This window comes from Theobroma umbraticum, unplaced genomic scaffold, assembly GCF_002168275.2.
Source record: "Theobroma umbraticum cultivar Fairchild unplaced genomic scaffold, ASM216827v3 scaffold_55.0, whole genome shotgun sequence".
In the NCBI taxonomy this organism is placed as follows: Eukaryota; Viridiplantae; Streptophyta; class Magnoliopsida; order Malvales; family Malvaceae; genus Theobroma; species Theobroma umbraticum.
The window spans coordinates 3,532,567-3,550,870 of record NW_018397270.1 but is presented as its reverse complement, the minus strand read 5'-3'; the positions used below and the strand labels follow the sequence as shown (position 1 = coordinate 3,550,870).

Below are 18,304 nucleotides of genomic sequence, written 5' to 3'. Positions count from 1 at the left end.
CAACTAGGCTTTGAAGTTGGATTTTTAAGCCTTTCTTTATTAATCCTTGCAACACAATTTTCCTCCTTTTGGCAATCAAGCAAAGCAAAACAAGTGCAAAATTACTTTGAGGATAATCTCTTTTGTGTTCTCTTTCTTCTTGCTAAGCATGTGTTGTTTTCTCTAAGCAAGTTTGCTCACTTATATCTTCTTTGTTTCTTCTTCAAGCTTTCTCTATGGCTAGGATAATCTAGGATTAAGATATTCTCCATTACTTTTTCCTTGTATGCAAATCTATTATTATATGAACATATTAATTTGGGTTGATTATTTATTTATTTTCGATTTTTGATTGGTTTGGGGTGACATAAATGATAAGTGTAATCATGAACTTATGATATTTGATATATAAAATCATATATAAATAGTAATATACTTTGGAGTTCGACGAAAAGAATATTTTAACACGATATAAAAATAATTACAATAGTTCATATTTAATTTTGTAAATCATTTTATTTGACGAAAACATTGTTTCATGCAATTCTGTTGAAAAATTATAACAGTTCTTAATGATATAAATCACCGCCAGGTAAGATACTGACCACTTACCATAAACGAGATTGCCACCGCATGGTTTATTGCTCACTTACCTAATATAAGAATCCTACCACATAAGTAACCGATTTTTTATACCAAACATGATGATTTAATGATAAAAATCAAACTCAAAATGAATTTTGTTTCTACCAACTTGACATTTTGAATTAAATTTTGATTCCTTTGAATTTAATTTTTTTTGTTTTGTATGGAAACTTACTTATGAAATCATACACCAAAATGACTTGAAGGGTAAAAGTTATAACCTATTTGTATTATAAAAGGAGAAGAAATCCAACTTTGAAGTTGTATTCAACAATTCTCCATATTGATTTCAGTAGGAGAAGACATCCACAGCCACGCTTTGAAGCTGGCTTTTATAGCCTTCCTTTGTTAAATCCTTGCACACATTTCTCCTCTCTTCGGCAATCAAGCAAAGCGAAACAAGTGCCAGATTACTTAGAGGATAATCTCTTCTTTGTTCTCCTTCTTGCTAGGCATGTGTTCCTTCTTTTCTCTTAGCAAGTTTGCTCACTGATATCTTCTTTGTTTCTTCTTCAAGTTTTTTCTATGGATATAGGATAATCTAGGATTAAGATATTCTCTATTATTATGCAAATCTATTATTGTATGAACGTATTACTTGGGGTTGATTTTTTATTTATTTTTTTAGGTTTTTGATTAGTTTGGGGGTAAAATAAGAGTTAAGTGTCAATCATGAACTTATTATATTTGATACATTTAAACTCTTTTGCAGTTGTTTTGAAAGAAGAAAATATGGATTTTAATGGAAACAATTCATCCACTGAGAAGAAGACCTTGACAAAACAACAAGCATATTCACTTCTCTCATCCCTTTCGTTATGTGCTGAAAAAAGTCAAGAATTATTGTCAAAGGTGCAATCTTCTCATGCATCACTGTTGGCATTGGCTTTGGGTACTACTATATGTCCTTCTAAGGTTGTTCCTTTGTCGAATCAGAGCTGTGAGATTCAATCGGTTGTTTTAGAAGTGTTGGATTCTCTAAGGAAAGCCAAGGGTGTGGTCAATGATATTATGGGGTCTAATGCTATATTAGGATCAAACCAATCTGCTTTGCTTTCACTTATCAATCGACCAAGCCAAGTTCCACCCCCTTTAGGTATTAATCAAGGTGCACTTCCTTACCCCAATATTATTCCTCAGCAAAATCAAGCTAGGCTTCCTTCTTTTAGCTTAAATAGTTCTCCAATGACTAATGCACCTGGAGTTCCTTCTCTCAATTATCTTCATCGACCATACCAAGCTGCTTTTCCTCCTCCAAGTGTTCATCCGCAGAAAAAGGCTGCAATCACCCATCCTTTTAGTATTCCTCAACAAAACCAAGCTACACCTCTTCCTTCTTGTAGTAAGATTGAACCATATCATATAGATTTTCCTTCTAGCGCACAAACTATGGAATATATACTGAATCTCACCAAGCCAGGAACAAATGTTGCTAGCACATCATCAGCAATGCCAACAAAAAAGAGAGCCTTGGAAACGTTATATGGTTCCAACAATAAGCTTCCAGAAAGACTTGACCATTTGGAACCTAAGCTAATCCAGCAAATTGTGTCTGAGATTATAGATCAAGACACCATTGTCAAGTGGGATGATATTGCAGGGCTTGAGCATGCTAAAAATTGTGTGCATGAAACTGTTTTGTGGCCTATACTAAATCCGAAAATATTTCAAGGTGTCTGTTCAGTAAGAAAAGGAGTTCTCCTTTTTGGTCCACCAGGAACAGGTAAAACAATGATTGGAAAAGCCTTAGCGGGAGAAATGAAAGCAACATTTTTCAACATATCTACTGTTTCATTGGTAAGCAAGTGGCTTGGTGATGGTGAAAAGCTTGTTAGAACACTCTTTGGGGTTGCTCGTCATTTACAACCTTCTGTTATTTTCCTTGATGAGATAGACTCTCTTCTCTTTAAGCGGTCATCAATCACTGAGCATGAATCCATCAGGCGACTTAAAACACAATTTTTGGTCGAAATGGAAGGCATTGATTCTGGAAGTGAGCAAATCATAGTCATTGGAGCAACAAATAGGCCTCAAGATCTTGATGAAGCAGCGCGTAGGCGACTTAACAAGAGACTTTACATTCCCTTGCCTACTTCTGAAGCCAGATCACACATTGTTCTTAACACAATGGGCAAAAATGGTGGAAACATACTTGAAAAACAAGACCTTGATCTCATATGCAACTTAACTGATGGATATTCAGGATCAGACATGAAAAACTTAGTCCAGGAAGCTATGATGGGTCCAATAAGGGAAGCAATTAAGGAAGCTAACAATGGAAAAGGTATTTGCGAATTGAAGCCTGAGGATTTGAGGCCGGTTTCTTTCAAGGATTTCAAAAATGCTTTGAAAGAAGTGAGGCCTTCTGTTTCCAAGCAAGAACTTGTTGCATATGTTGAATGGAATGCAAAATTTGGGAGCATGTTGGTTTAGGTCCTTTCTGCATCCATTTTGCAACTTCAAATTTACATTATGTTCTAAGCCTTTTTCAATAATCTTTTGGTAGGAAGGGTGGCCATCGGCCACAGCTGATATACCTCTCTATTTAACCCTTTTTAATTTTTTTTTTCATGAAAGTTAGCTTAATTTACATAAATGGCATACAACAATTGCATGTTTTTCTTTCTCTTAATATGGAGTTTGAGGCTTTTTTTTTTCTTTTTCTCATCTCATCAGTCTTGAATTCGATATGACTATGAACAAATATATGAACTAGATTTTCACATATGAACTTATACAAGATATATACACAAGACTTAATCATAAATAAACATGATTGAACATGGAATCAAACACACTTAACGATTGAGTAGTCGATATTAATTAACATTTTCAGCTTGGAAGAGAATGAGCAATATCATTTGCAATTATGAAACAAACTGAGACACAAACTTAGAACCTTCCAAACCTTGTATGCCACCCCAAAAAACATTCTCATTTGTATTACCTTAACTTTTGATTTTATCCAATTCTTGGAATTCGATAATGATAAAACTAGTAAAATGCTAGATCTTCGAGGTCTTGTGTTAAAATCAAGGTGCAATCAATCTTTAAAGAAAATGAAGCAAACAAAAGACAATGAGAGGATCTGAGGAAGGAAAACTTCACTGTACAAAATCTGTCTACATAACATTATAGTTTATCTTTAGCATATAAGAGCAAAGACTTACATTATGCAAAGCTGGACCATTGAGAGTTCCTCTACAGAAAAAGTACGTTGTAAAACCTTCACCAATGGTGCCATGTGATGCTTTGGCAGCCTTTTGAAATCAAAGGATTTTGGCCACACGGAATTTGACATTTGGCATACGTGTGCCACATGACAGCTGTCAATAACACTAAGCAGTTCCATCACTAAATTTTCTTTATTAAACCTAATGGACAAAATTAGGCGCTAAATATTGAAGCACTTTCTTTTTATTATAAGATTTTCTAATGTATATTAGGACTATCAAGTATATACATGCAATTGTCATCATCTGGGCACAAAGGGTCTTTGGCAAATGTTTCCATTGTTGTCATAATAAGTTTTGACAGAGAAGAAAGGCAGAATAGAGCATTTTCTCTGCAACTTTTGCTTTTATGAGAGAGAAACAAAATGGTAAAGCAAAAATATTTTGTCACATCCTCAAATTGAAGTCATATATTTTCAAATTTTCACCCACACTAAGGCTAGAGAGACAAACTCAAAGAAAAAACCGAGGCTTATAAACTGTTATACACCTTTCTAAAGCTAACACAATCCTGAGAATACAATCTCAGGGTTTAAACACAACTAAAGAATGGTTAGTATGACTTCCCGCAATGAATCAAGCTCCCTGCGCCCAAGAAAAGACCGAAAATTGCTGCGCTGCCTAGAGTGGTCTGCCCAATATATCTGATCTTCAGCATTCCTGGAACCTGCACAGCCCCAACATATGAATAATGACATGCAAGAATAAATTCTGCATGCATAAATGGATACATACAAAAAGGATGACACCAGCCTCAACTCGTCAATATTTTAGTATTTCAACAAATAAGTGGGAATTCATTAAATGCGCCAATGCCATCCTTAAAAATCCAAATTATGGAGTGGCTTTATAATGCTACTGAAGGACAGTTCTTTTCCTGAACCACTGAGACCCTATATCACTAAGGAGCCGTATGACTGTTGGGAAGGGTGAAGTAGATGAAACCAAGGAGAAAGAAGTAATGTTCTTACGATTGTTTTGCTTAGAAGAAAAGCAAGCTTTCTTTCAAATAAAGATGCTACTACGGAAGTAAACAATTTCAATCATGCATTTGTCTAGAATTCTTCTATCAATCCCTGAGCTTTACTCTAAATGTAAACCATCTTCAAAATCTCCTCAAAATCATATCAAACCACCCCCAACCCACAATTTAACGAAAATTGCCTCTGTAACTCAAATTAATAGATTGCTGTCTTATTTACAAATTTTAAATTCTTATATCCTCAAGTTATATGTGACAAAAGTCTAATGTTAGAAAAAGAAAATATACGCCCATCCAATAATCTGGCCTATTCCAAATACAATATAATTACCAAAATACTCGTCCATAAATTAGGCAACTCAGTTCATTTTTTTTTGAAAAAACAAGAACCCACATTGAAAAACAAGAGAGAAATTCCCCCTTATCTGCAGTGAAGAAGCCGAAGGCTTCCAAGGTGGAAGAAGTGCAGAAAGGGTAGGAAAAGCTATAGCGTCAGCTCATACACAAACGCTTTCAGTTAGAATAAAGCGAGATGGTAATCAGTATATGACACCTAGGCAACTCAGTCATATTTAACCCTAAACAAATAAGCTAAGCCTTAACCATAAATAGTTGGAGTTGATTGTACCAGTTTTGGTCTTCATTACTCCCTTTTTATTCCTTCTACATGTATGAAATTATTTGTAATTCCTCAACAATCAACGAGATGCCATATGAAGATAACATTATTTAATTCTAGAGTCTAAGTTAATGGACCTCCCTCAATGCACATGAAGAACAACTTAATCAGAATTGAGAGCAAAACAGCAATGCCAAAGGCGATAGAATTTGAAACTGTTGACAAACTCATCTTTATTCTAACCACCTCTGTTACCATGGAAGAAGTAAAAACAGCAAGACAGAGCATATCTCTTAGTCAGGTTTACAGAAATATTGACCATATATGCATAGAAGTTTCATCACTTTTTGTAAATAAGTTGGTAAGTTACACACAATAATTAAAAAAGCCAACAAAGAATCAACATGGTTTCATCTTTTAAAAGAAAAGTAAACAATGGACTTTACCTTATATCTAATAGCCTCATAAGTCCCATAAACAGCACCTGCACAAACGCAAGTACATAAATTAAGTTTATTTACAATCCCAGATATAAAAAAACAGAAATAAAGCTGTGTATCAAAACACAATGCATCAAAATATTAACAAAATTGTGTCAAAACTGACTGATCCAGCAAAAGAATACTGCACATTATCCTCAGACAGTGCCTCTTTAGACATAAAAATAGAACGTTGTTATATTAAAAAGAGTAATCTGAATCCCCCCCTAATCATTCATCCCCATCTTTCTATCCTCTTTAGAGATTCACAGGACACTATCCTTGAATAATGCCAAATATACTCGAGTAAAAAAAATAGTACCTCTTGTAAATAATACACATATTCATTACATGTGGTACGGTTCTAAACCCTTAACAACAAACACACATTCTAACCAATTTTTTTCTTTTAATTATGTTCTTAATTTACTCCTGATTATACTGAGGGAACAGGTCAAGCCACATAAACTCCATATAGAGTTTCAATATATCACCTCTATCTACTGATTGAACCATACTTTCTATGAACTAGATTCTACCCCACTTAGTCTTAACTACTCAACAACAACATTCAACAAGGCAGCTAATTTTCTAATTTTATCAATTATTAGCAAAACATAAAGTTGAAACCTTATAACAAATAAAAAAATTTAACCATGTAAAAGAAAACAAAATCAAAACAAGGAATTAGCTAACCGGAAATTGAAGTACAACGTATTCTCGGTTTGGTAACAAAAAAAAAAAGTTAAGAAAGAAGCAACTTTTTACATTAGTACCAAATTAACACCTTGAATATCAGCCTTTATTTATTTATTTTCTCTTTTCTTGAGAAAAAATAGTAAGAGTAATACTAAAAAATAATAATTTTCTTTGCAAATTATCAATGCAAGAAAATAGAATCAGACAAATCTATAATCCAAAAAAGCAAAAAAATACTATGAAAATAATAATTATTTGTTCAAAAACCCTAAAGTTCAGAAATTTATATATATTTCAGTTCCAGAATCACTAAATTAAACAAACAACATATAATTTCATGATTTCGGAAATATTTTAAAAAAAGATAGTAGTAATAATAATTATTATTAATCTAATTGAAACAAATTTAACATTGTTTTTTTCTATTTTTCAGTAACTAAAAACAGAGCAATGAGGTTTACGGTTCTATCGAGTAGTGGAAGAATAGGAAACTTACCGACGGCGCCGCCAACAGCACCTCCTACGGCGGCACCGGCAGTGACGCGAGCCAAGCAGCTGTCTCTTGCCATGTCAGTATCAGGTCTTCCTTGTTCTTCGTTAAGTTCTCTTAGGTTTTGTGAGTTCGGTTGGGTGTTGCTTTGTATGTATTTTGTCAAGTGCTTTTACCTTTCAAATAGTTTTGGTTTTTTTTTTAAGGTTAAATATTTATATGCACTCAAAAAAACTTAAACGTCAATTTTTTAAAAAATATATATATAAAATTTAAGGATAAAATTTACTTATATTTTCTGTATTTTTTTCTATTTTTTAATAATATTAGATCGATTAATAATTTTTGACAGATAAATTTTTCGTCATATAACATTATGAATTTCACTCAATAAAATTATCAAAATATTTTTAATTTAAAAAATTAATTTATTTTTTTATATTCACAGTTTAAAAAATTAACAGTTTAAACCTTTACAAAAACAAAATTTATCCATAAAATATATAAAAAAGTGAAAAAATAACATGATATTTATATAAAATTTTAAACTATTTAAAAAGTTTAAATTAATATTTATTTTTTAATATATTCAATACAATTTATATACGTTTAATTAAAACGTAATAAAAATTAAAAAAATTTATATAAAATTTTTAATTATTTAAAGAAAAATAAATTCCCTTCTTTGCAATTGTCCAGACCACCTGTTTTCAAAATCACGTGTTAATTTTGGTTTGACCGTTCAAGCCGTTGGATCTATGGCACCCAGCAAACCTCAATCATATCCACGGGCTCAAACTGGAAAGTGAAAAACCATCGAAGGACAAAAACCAAAGCATAAAGCTAGAACATTGATATTAACAACCAACCGGCAACGGTGACGAAAACAACCGATACCAACATTAAACCCTACACCTTAAACCACCATAATAAAACCCCTGGACCCACCTCAGCTCACCCAATCTAAAGTCTAAACAAACTCCTCCTCTCCAAAAAAAAACCGCCTCCAAACAAATTCGTTCCTTCTTCGTCTTCGATCTTTCTTTCTCCTTCCGCGAGGAGAAAAATCCAATGAAACCTTAAAATTTAAATTCGAATTTAAAACCCTAAAAGATTCGAAGCTGCATCCAATGGACGAGACCGTACCCGATCACAAACTCTGCGGTTACCTTTGTACGGTCCTCGCGGTTCCTTCCCAATCCGTTACCACGACCATCCCCTTCTCCACTCCTTGCCACCTCACCACCGACAACGACGGCAACATTTGCTTCCGGTCCCAAAACGGCTTCGTTCTTTCCGTGATACGAAACGGCGACGCTTCGAATCACTATAATGCGGGGAGCTCGAGGAAGAAAGGTGGGAGGAGGAGGATTGGGATGGTGAATGGGAGTATGAGTGTGGTGCATCAGTTTCATGCATTGGTGGTTCATAAGTGCGTGAAGATCTACGCTAGGGTTCTGAGAGTGGAGGAGAGTGGAGAGGAGGAGGAGGCGAGGGCGGTTGTGCTTGTGGATGTTTATTTGCCGATTGAGCTATGGTCCGGTTGGCAGTTTCCTCGGTCCGGTTCGGTTGCTGGTTCCTTGTTTAGGCACTTAAGGTATTTTCGTTTTCAATTCTTTTTAAAAGCAAGTTTATTAATTTAGTAGCAATGTAGATGCTGTTAAACTTAAATAGCAGGATTTTGGAATAATTAAAGATTAAAATTTATGGATGATTTTACTTTTCTAAGGAAGAGTAATGACTACATATGAATGCATATTTAATTATTTGCGCCCTTTTAATCAAGTATAGAATTCTCTTTTAACTTTTTTTTAGCAACTTTTAACAAAGTGAAACCAAAACAAAGTGAAAAGCAACAGGCAAGACCAGCAAGGCAGAACCTTTTACTATAGCTACAAGATCAGCTGTTCTGTATTTGTGAAATTGTTAGGAAATGCTTTCACAATAACTTTTACCGGAAGTTAGGATCAGAGTTACCAGAATTCACCAAAACCCCTATGATTTACTAATTGGTTTGCATGATAGCATTCGTGGATTGTTTGTGATCTGGAATGGTGAAACATGCGATCCAATCACAAATATCAAGAAGAATGAATGAAAGAAGAAATCTCTAGAAGGAAGAGGTAGAGGAACCAAGGAAGACAGCGATGATAGGCTGAAATTGTATTGTCTTTTGGGAAGGGAGAAGATGCTGCTGCCAGGAACAGGTGTGAGGGAAGAGAAGTGGTGCAAAGTAACTTAGGGCTTTTAACTTTTTAACCAACTGTGAACCAAAAGAATCTTTATGTTTTTAACTTTTCAAACAGAGGGTAATTAAGAGATTTTAATGTTTTAAACTTTTTACTAACAGGAATTCAGAGGATTTTAAAATTAACTAAAAAGCAACTTTAGGCTAAAAGACACTCCTATTAAGTGAATTAAAGAATACTACCCTCATCATACCATATTTTAGATAAGTGGCATATTGCAATCCGGTTGTGAACTGTATTAATCCACATTCCGAGTAACTCTAGTTAGGATGCTAGAGTCTTGTTGTGGATGCTGGATTGCAATTTTATAAGTAAAAGTTCATTAATTGATTATGACAAGGAAATTGAAGGTAGTGATGATGCTGATGTATGCAAGCTAGAATTGGAATAAAAGCTCCTCTTTATATCGTTCATTGGTTCTAATGAAATGATATTGTGATAGCTTGCTTGACTGTTATTATTTAGGAATTGGGATTTCTTTTCACCCTTATTCTCAATTGTGAGTTGCATTTGTGCACCATTGAATTACAAGTGCTCAATCTCACATTTGTTCTATTGGTTAACTGCAACATTTCTTTTATACCAATCTGTGGCTGACGAGGAATGGCTATAAACTGACAGATATCTGAATTGTGGTAGGTCATATCGTTTATTTTAAATGTTAATTCTAGAATTTCTTGAACAGGAAACCTTTTTTATTCTGTACTTTTTGCTATAAGCAAAGCACACAACATCGCTGAATGGGTAGTTTCCTACTGCGTATAACAATTTTTTATTTGCATGGTTTTCTCAACAAACTAGTGTTGTTTTTATGCACCAAGAAACTAAATTTTAATTGTGGATCCATTGTGCAAGTAGCCTTTTTGTTGTAGATTTCACAAGGTAAATAGGCTTTTTTTTTTCCTTAAATTTGCATCAATATTTCCTTTATTCCCCTTCTAAAGGAGTTTGCTTTTTCAGCTGTGATTGGAAGGAGAGAAGTTTGATGCTCAATAATGGAACAGAGATTGGTATAGATGCTCATGGAAATGTAAGGAGCATCTGGAGTGTTTCTGATTGTCATGTTTTAGGATGCAAGTTGCATTGTAATGGCGTTGACCCTTCTAATAAAAGGCTATTTGAGCTTCATGACATATTTAAGAGCTTGCCTAGTGTAATAAATAAGGGAATGGCTGATTCTTCTAGAGTACAACCAGCTGAGGACACTCATACTTCTGGCATTTGGGACTTAGCTGATGATATCCTGATTAATATTCTAGCCACACTTGACCCTATGGGTCTTACCAGGGTAGCAGCAACCTGTCGTCATCTAAGGTCTTTGGCTGCATTGATAATGCCATGTATGAAACTTAAACTTTTCCCTCATCAGCAGGCAGCAGTTGAATGGATGTTAAGACGTGAGCGGAGCGCTGAGGTTTTACATCATCCTTTGTTCATGGAACTTTCAACAGAAGATGGGTTTCCCTTCTATGTTAATAGTGTTTCTGGCAGTATAGTTACTGGCATGGCTCCCACTATCAGAGATTTTCGCGGAGGAATGTTCTGTGATGAACCTGGCTTGGGCAAGACTATAACTGCTCTTTCACTTATTCTGAAAACGCAAGGAACAATGGCTGATCCACCAGAGGGTGTTCAAATTATATGGTGCACACACAATGGTAATGATAAATGTGGTTATTATGAGCTTAGAGGTGATGAATTCACCTGCAATAATATGATTTTGGGAAAAAGGACTATGAGTCAGAATGCTCTCAGGGTACAATCATCTTTAGGAAAGTTTAGTCTCAAGGAGGAAACAAATCATTCTTTACTTAAAAGGGCCAGGTTGATGGATCCAGGTGAGAGAAGTGCAGAATTTAATGATTCTTGTTTTGATCGAAGAATCAACTCACCGTCAGCTTCATACTTTGAGCCGGTAACATGGGTGGTTCGATCCCCAAGGAATTTGGGTCACATCAGGAAAAATCTTCTTTATGCTTACGATGGATTGTCTGCTTCATGTAAGGGAAAAGCAGTTGACAAGAATGCACATATAAGGAATCGATCAAGCCATGTCTATTGGGGAAAGCAAGTTGGTTTATCCTATGGAGTGTTAGATGGTTGCATGAGGTCTGGGAAGGCTACTGCTGGTTGTATTGTGTGTAATGAAACTTGGGTTCAGTGTGATGCCTGTCACAAGTGGAGGAAACTTGCGGACTCAAGTATAGCTGATGCTAAGGTAGCATGGTTTTGTAGCATGAACACTGACCCTGCTCGTCAGAGCTGTACTGATCCAGAAGAAGCATGGGATAATCATGAGTCCATAACATACCTGCCGGGATTTTTCACCAAAGGAACTGCTGCTGGAAAGGAGGAAAATGTGTCATTTTTTATCAGTGTGCTTAAGGAGCACTATACTGTGATAAATTCTAAAACAAAGAAAGCCTTAATTTGGTTAGCTAAACTTTCTCCAGAGAGGCTCTTCGAGATGGAAACAGTTGGTTTGTCAAGTCCAATATTAGGTACTGGTGTCGCTGAAGATGCAACTGGGTTCCATAAGATATTCCAAGCATTTGGTCTTATAAAGAAAGTAGAAAAGGGAATTAGCAGGTGGTATTATCCACGGACTCTTGAGAACTTGGCTTTTGATTTGGCTGCTCTTAGAATTGCTCTCTGTGAGCCATTAGATTCTGTGAGGTTATATTTATCAAGAGCAACATTAGTTGTTGTTCCATCAAATCTAGTTGATCATTGGAAAACACAAATCCAGAAACATGTAAGGCCTGGTCAGTTGCAGCTTTATGTCTGGACTGATCAAAGAAAGCCTCCTGTTCACAGTCTGGCTTGGGACTATGACATTGTTATTACTACTTTTAATCGTTTAAGTGCAGAGTGGGGTCCCCGTAAGAGAAGTGCACTGATGCAAGTGCATTGGTTTAGGGTCATCTTAGATGAAGGGCACACCCTTGGCTCGAGTCTTAATTTAACCAACAAATTACAGATGGCCATTTCATTGACTGCTTCTAGTCGTTGGTTACTAACAGGAACGCCCACTCCTAACACACCCAATAGTCAACTGTCACATCTTCAACCATTACTTAAGTTCCTTCATGAGGAAGCTTATGGTCAGAACCAAAAGTCATGGGAAGCTGGCATTCTCAAACCATTTGAAGCCAAAATGGAAGAGGGTCGGTCACGTTTATTGCAGTTGCTCCATAGATGCATGATTAGTGCAAGAAAGATAGATTTGCAAACTATTCCTCCGTGCATCAGGAAGGTGACATTTGTAAAATTCACTCATGAACATGCAAGAAGTTACAATGAATTGGTAGTTACAGTCCGGCGCAATATTCTAATGGCTGACTGGAATGATCCTTCTCACGTTGAAAGTTTACTGAATCCTAAGCAGTGGAAGTTTCGAAGTACAACAATCAGAAATGTCAGGCTGTCTTGTTGTGTGGCCGGGCATATAAAAGTAACAGAAGCAGGTGAAGATATACAAGAAACAATGGATATTTTAGTTGAAAATGGTCTGGATCTTTCGTCAGAAGAATATGCTGTTATTAAATATAACCTCCTTTATGGTGGTAATTGTCAGAGGTAATAATTTGCTTTTGAGTTTCTTTCTGGCTTTTGTTTCAGCCTTTACCTAGAAGATATTCAGATGAAAGGTTTATGTCTTTTTGTCTTCTGATATAGATGCAATGAATGGTGCCGCCTACCCATTGTCACCCCATGTAGGCATCTTTTGTGCCTTGATTGTGTTGGTTTGGACAGCAAAATGTGTACCCTACCTGGCTGTGGTCGCTTATATGAGATGCAGACTCCAGAAACATTAGCACGCCCAGAAAATCCAAATCCTAAGTGGCCTGTCCCAAAAGATCTTATTGAGTTACAACCTTCATATAAACAGGTAGGTTGGTTCTTGATTTTATCATTTTGTATTTTAATTTTTAAGCTATATGCATCATTCTAAATACACATTTTTGTGGTTCTTAGGATGACTGGAATCCTGATTGGCAATCAACCTCTAGCAGTAAAGTTGCTTATCTTGTGGAGAGGCTGAAGGCATTGCAGGAGGTTAATAAAGAGATCCGTTGCTCTATGGATGAGGACAATGATGCCAAGGACATTGATAAGTTACTTTGGCCATCACAGAGGAGCAATATGGGTGTGCCTTTGCTGCAGAATTGCTCTAGACTGGGCAAGGAGTCATACAAGACACTTCCAGAGAAAGTTCTGATATTTTCTCAATTTCTAGAGCATATACATGTTATCGAGCAGCAGGTAGATGTAATTTGCCTTTAATTAGGCATGAGTGCCCTTTTTTATTTTTCTTTTACAAATGATAGATGGATGGCTTTTTTTCTTTGGCAGCTGACTTTTGCTGGTATCAAGTTTGCTGGTATGTATAGTCCAATGCATTCTAGCAACAAGGTACTTGTCTTCTCTTATCCTTTTTCTAACTACTACTTTTGTTTTCCTGTTTGTGCAATCCTTAAGTTAATTAATTTCCACTTATTCAGATGAAGTCGCTGGCCTTGTTCCAGTATGATGATAGCTGCATGGCTCTTTTGATGGATGGGAGTGCCGCTTTGGGTCTTGATTTGAGTTTTGTTTCTCATGTGTTTTTGATGGAGCCAATCTGGGACAGAAGGTAATTTTACTAACAAATATTTTTTGGGTTCCCACCTAACAGCTTATGCATTGGTTTTGTTCTTCCAAACAAATACTACTTGCTGCATTTTCTTTCTTTAATTTTTTTTTTTAAGTAAAAAGGGCCAGTGAGGTATGGCTGATTGTGGCAACCCATCCTGGGTATAACCATTACCACTAACTGCTAAGGAATCAATGCTAGGATAGGCTTAGACAGAGAGCCTCCAGAAAATGAACCATTATGGCCTTCCGCAAGGAACATAAGTGCTCTGGAAAGGGTTAAGCCACAGCCTTACCCCTACCTCACTGAGGTACGACAGTGGACAAACTGATTATCGTGTCCACCATCCACTGTTGTATGGCTCAAACCTTGACCATCTGGCTATCAAACCTGTTGGAAGCATTCTTCACACTATGCCACACTGAGCCATATTCTGTCCCCAACCTCACTGATGGTACAGTACTACGGAAAGTGATGTCTAAAGATTAATGGGCATGAGTCTTATGCCTCTCCATCCACTGTTGGGAGCTTGTGCCCTGATCTTCTGGTCAGAAAATCAGTTTAGAAATATGTTTTACCATAAGGCCACACCTTTTGCTTCCTATTTTCATTTATGAAAAAATTATATTTTATTATCTACTGATGGCATTGTTTACGCTTGAAACCTTATCAGCATGGAGGAACAAGTCATTAGCCGTGCACATCGGATGGGTGCTACTCGTCCAATTCATGTGGAGACTTTAGCCATGAGTGGTACAATTGAAGAGCAAATGTTGGAATTCTTACAGGTGTAGCTCTTGCTCTAACTTCCCTTGTCAAGACAATGACTTGATAATTTATGGCAACATTATTGTGCACTATACAGTTGTAGCGTGAGAATGTCATTGCAGTAAATATTTACCTGTCGCCCCAGCTAAGTTGATCTCTTTGTGAGTTTGTTTGTCTTGATGGATCCATGAGAGAGAGAGTTTGGCTCCCTTTTAGTAGTTGTGTATATGTTGTTTGATTTCAATGGCCACTAGTATTCTCTGTTGTTTTAAAATTTAATCTGGAGGATCATCTATGTCTGGATTCTGTGAGGGTCTTTGACTTTTATGTACCTCCTTTATGTGTGTGTGTGAAATTCCTCTTAGCTAATTCTAGAATTGTCCTGAATTCAATTCAATCGTTAACAAACCCTCTGTTTGCTTCTTTTCAGGATGCTGATGCATGTAGGAAATTTTTGAAAGAAGAGTGTCAGAGACCTGACCGTGAAGGATCACGCACTCGTCGGACACTACATGACTTTGCCGAGAGTAATTATTTGGCTCGACTTAGCTTTGTGCATAGAAATTCAGTGTCATAAGGTTTGTGTATTTACATTAATTTATCATGCAATTGCAGCCTTTGCTTTTCTTGGTTTACATAGCTCGTATTACTCGAAACAACACGAGTTTCTGCTAACATGGTGGCAATTCTTTTTCTTTCCGTTTACTTCAATTCCAATTAAAAGAAATTAATGCTTCGCTTAGTTTTGCAAATCCTTCATTCTCATTTTAATCTAGAAAATTTTGCTGTCTTAACCTATGGGAGATGTTCTGTAACTATTGTGGGAGACAAAACATGATTGAACTGATTTTTGTGGCGTGATCTATGTCCAGGGCTGTTCTTCAAAAAGGGTAATGAAGGCACCATGATCATCAGCTTCAATTCAACTTCAGGACACGACTCGGTGGTGATTCCTGTGACTGTTCTACAAGTTTAATGCAGCTTTGTCACACAACATGAATCGATCTTACAGTGCAAAGGAGCAAATTAAATAGCAGATACCACAGCAGAATTCATTGCAATTGTACTTAGGAAAAGATTAGATTGAATTTTTTGTTAGGCAAAACATGCTAAAATTAACCATGTTCATTTTGTCGTTTTAATACCTCCCCGAATGCTGCTAATTCCCAGAGATCAAATAGGATCATTTGTTCAGCTTGTTAATGCTCTAGGTTGTTTTAGGTAATTTTTTGTGTATAATTTAACTCTGGGAAATAGTATTGAATTATCTGCCACTCATTATTTTTTGAGTTAATCCCAATGCTCCCTTTATTGCGGTATATCAATTCCATTATTTCTATGTTTATTTCTGTACTCAAAACATTCTATTATCATCTACCCATCTTCCTTTCTATCATGCACTGTTGGTTTATTTCCCTATTATTCCTTAATTATTTTTCTTGGTGTTTCTGAGGGAAATTAAGTAACCACCCTCCATTGCCAAAGGCAGAAGCACAATGGGTACAGGGACTGATTGGTACTAAATTGGAAAAAATGAATGGATACAGGGACTGATTAGGTACTTTGACTGTTTTTTTTTTTTTGTTTTTTTTATTAGATTACGTAGATACATTTATATTGTGTAAAAGATGTAATATTCATATAAATTCATGAATAATTAGATTCATGCTTGCATTAATAACGAATCACATTTATTTAAATCCATGAATAATTAGGTTAATGAATATATTATTAATGTCGAATTTAATATCTGTATATATCCTTATCCTGTAACATATATATAATGTACTCTGATGAATGCTTCACTTAACAAATTTGTTAAAAGGTATCATAGCAAGGAAAAAGCGTTGTTCTTGGCTCTGTCAATGGCAGCAGATAAAGGTCCTGCAAACATAATCCCAGGCACAACATACTTTGATAACGGCCTGATTCACATCAATTCTGCTGCTCTACTCTCGGTGAAGCTAACAACGACGAACTACAGTGGTTGGCGAGCACAGTTCGAGGCTCTCCTCTGTGGCTATGGTCTTATAGGCTATGTCGATGGCTCCAAGCCTTGTCCTGCTCCACTCCCAAGTTGGAAGATGTGCTCAGGCTCGAGAGATACAGACTATGAGCTGTAGAATCGCCAAGACCAGCTCGTGTTACTCGCCATTTTAGCTTCTCTGTCAGAAGAGTGGTTGCCTCGCGTTGCCTCGGTGAAGACTGCAAAGGAAGCTTGGGATCAGATTTCAAGTCTTTACAAAACTACATGCAACAGTGTACTGGAAAGTAAGACAATTGTTGCCAAATGGGATCCAAGCTCTTATGTGCAATCCTTTCATTCATATGCTCAGATTTCTCTTCGGAAGTTACAAGTCTATTGATAACCATAATTTTATTTTTTATTCGAAAAACGAAAATTCGAACATGAATTTTAAATTTAAAGTCATACATCAATTATTGAACTAGATACTCGTCGAATGAATATAAATAATGCTATTAATTCACGATCAAAGATTCCAGTCTTGATTAAAAATAACAGTGGACTCCTTTTTGTTGTCAAAGTATTCATCCTAAGCGTCAGGACAATGAATTAAGAGATAATTAGGTATTGGCATTGGCAAGCCGCATTCTAAAGAGTTAAGAGACAATGAATTAGAAAGCTTGAAATTGAAAAAGCTACCGATAGAATTCCACATTTGAATGAATTGTTAGCATTCAATCCAAAAGAGAGTTTAAATTAAGAATAATGGTGAATTTTACCGTTTAAGTAAATTCTAGCTTCAAATTTATTATCTTTCCAATACAATGTTATAATTCTAACTCGAATTTTTTTAATGTAATTTCACTATTTAATCGTTTATATAACAATATGGTATTTGCTTAAGGTAAAAAATGAAAGCAACATACTTGAAAAGGTTTTTGAACTATTAAAGACAATTCAAATAAATGTTTATTTCTGTTAAGCTAGTGGTAATTCTTTTTCTTTCCTTTATTTCAATTCCAATTTAAAAAAATTAATGCTTCAACTAGGGATGAATGAGAGGCTAGAAGAACCCATCTCTCAAAAGTTTTAAAATTTCATACTATTTTTTTTTTGTAGAATTTGATAGTTTTACTTTTACAATAAATTTTTTTGTTTAGTGAAATGTCCAATCTTAGTATATAATAATTATTAAAAAAAGTTTTTTTTTTTGTATTAGCAAGTAAATAGAGTTATTTAGTGTAATTTTTATATGATTTTTTTTCATTTAAATTACTTTCTATTTTTGTTAAGCATTAAACTTCTAGTATGAGAGTTTTATAGACATTATTTTCGTCCCCAAGAATGCGAAATCTTGATTTCGCTATTAGATTAATTTCAGGCTTTCTTCAAAAAGGGTATAAGGCCTAGGGGTGTGTGACGGTCGATTTTGTCGATTTCGGTTCAGTTTTGATCAAAAATCGATCAAAACTTATTACAATATAATCGATCAAACCGCATATAATGTAATGTTGTTTTCGGTCGGTTAGAATAACCAATGGTGGCGGTCGGTTGGGCGG

At 35.5% G+C, this 18,304-nt stretch overlaps 2 protein-coding genes and 1 pseudogene across 2 annotated transcripts; 2 read left to right on the top strand and 1 right to left on the bottom strand.

The window, feature by feature from the left end:
• The first annotated feature begins 1,356 nt into the window (after nucleotides 1-1,356).
• LOC110426378 (ATPase family AAA domain-containing protein FIGL1 pseudogene) lies at nucleotides 1,357-3,057 on the top strand (annotated as a pseudogene).
• A 1,139-nt stretch (nucleotides 3,058-4,196) lies between these two features.
• On the bottom strand, nucleotides 4,197-7,297 carry LOC110426235 (reactive oxygen species modulator-like protein). Its single transcript, XM_021441411.2, has 3 exons — nucleotides 7,133-7,297; nucleotides 5,905-5,942; nucleotides 4,197-4,524 (listed from the first exon to the last, which is right to left on the bottom strand). Exons 1-3 carry the CDS (start codon nucleotides 7,203-7,205, stop codon nucleotides 4,411-4,413), a joined length of 225 nt encoding a protein of 74 aa, XP_021297086.1. The 5' UTR covers nucleotides 7,206-7,297; the 3' UTR covers nucleotides 4,197-4,410.
• Nucleotides 7,298-8,096: 799 nt separating this feature from the next.
• LOC110426212 (SNF2 domain-containing protein / helicase domain-containing protein / F-box family protein) lies at nucleotides 8,097-16,098 on the top strand. The gene is made up of 9 exons (XM_021441387.2): nucleotides 8,097-8,723; nucleotides 10,336-12,954; nucleotides 13,054-13,267; nucleotides 13,354-13,641; nucleotides 13,732-13,791; nucleotides 13,881-14,011; nucleotides 14,685-14,799; nucleotides 15,210-15,357; nucleotides 15,652-16,098. Exons 1-8 carry the CDS (start codon nucleotides 8,257-8,259, stop codon nucleotides 15,354-15,356), a joined length of 4,041 nt encoding a protein of 1,346 aa, XP_021297062.1. The 5' UTR covers nucleotides 8,097-8,256; the 3' UTR covers nucleotide 15,357; nucleotides 15,652-16,098.
• The last annotated feature ends 2,206 nt before the right edge of the window (nucleotides 16,099-18,304 follow it).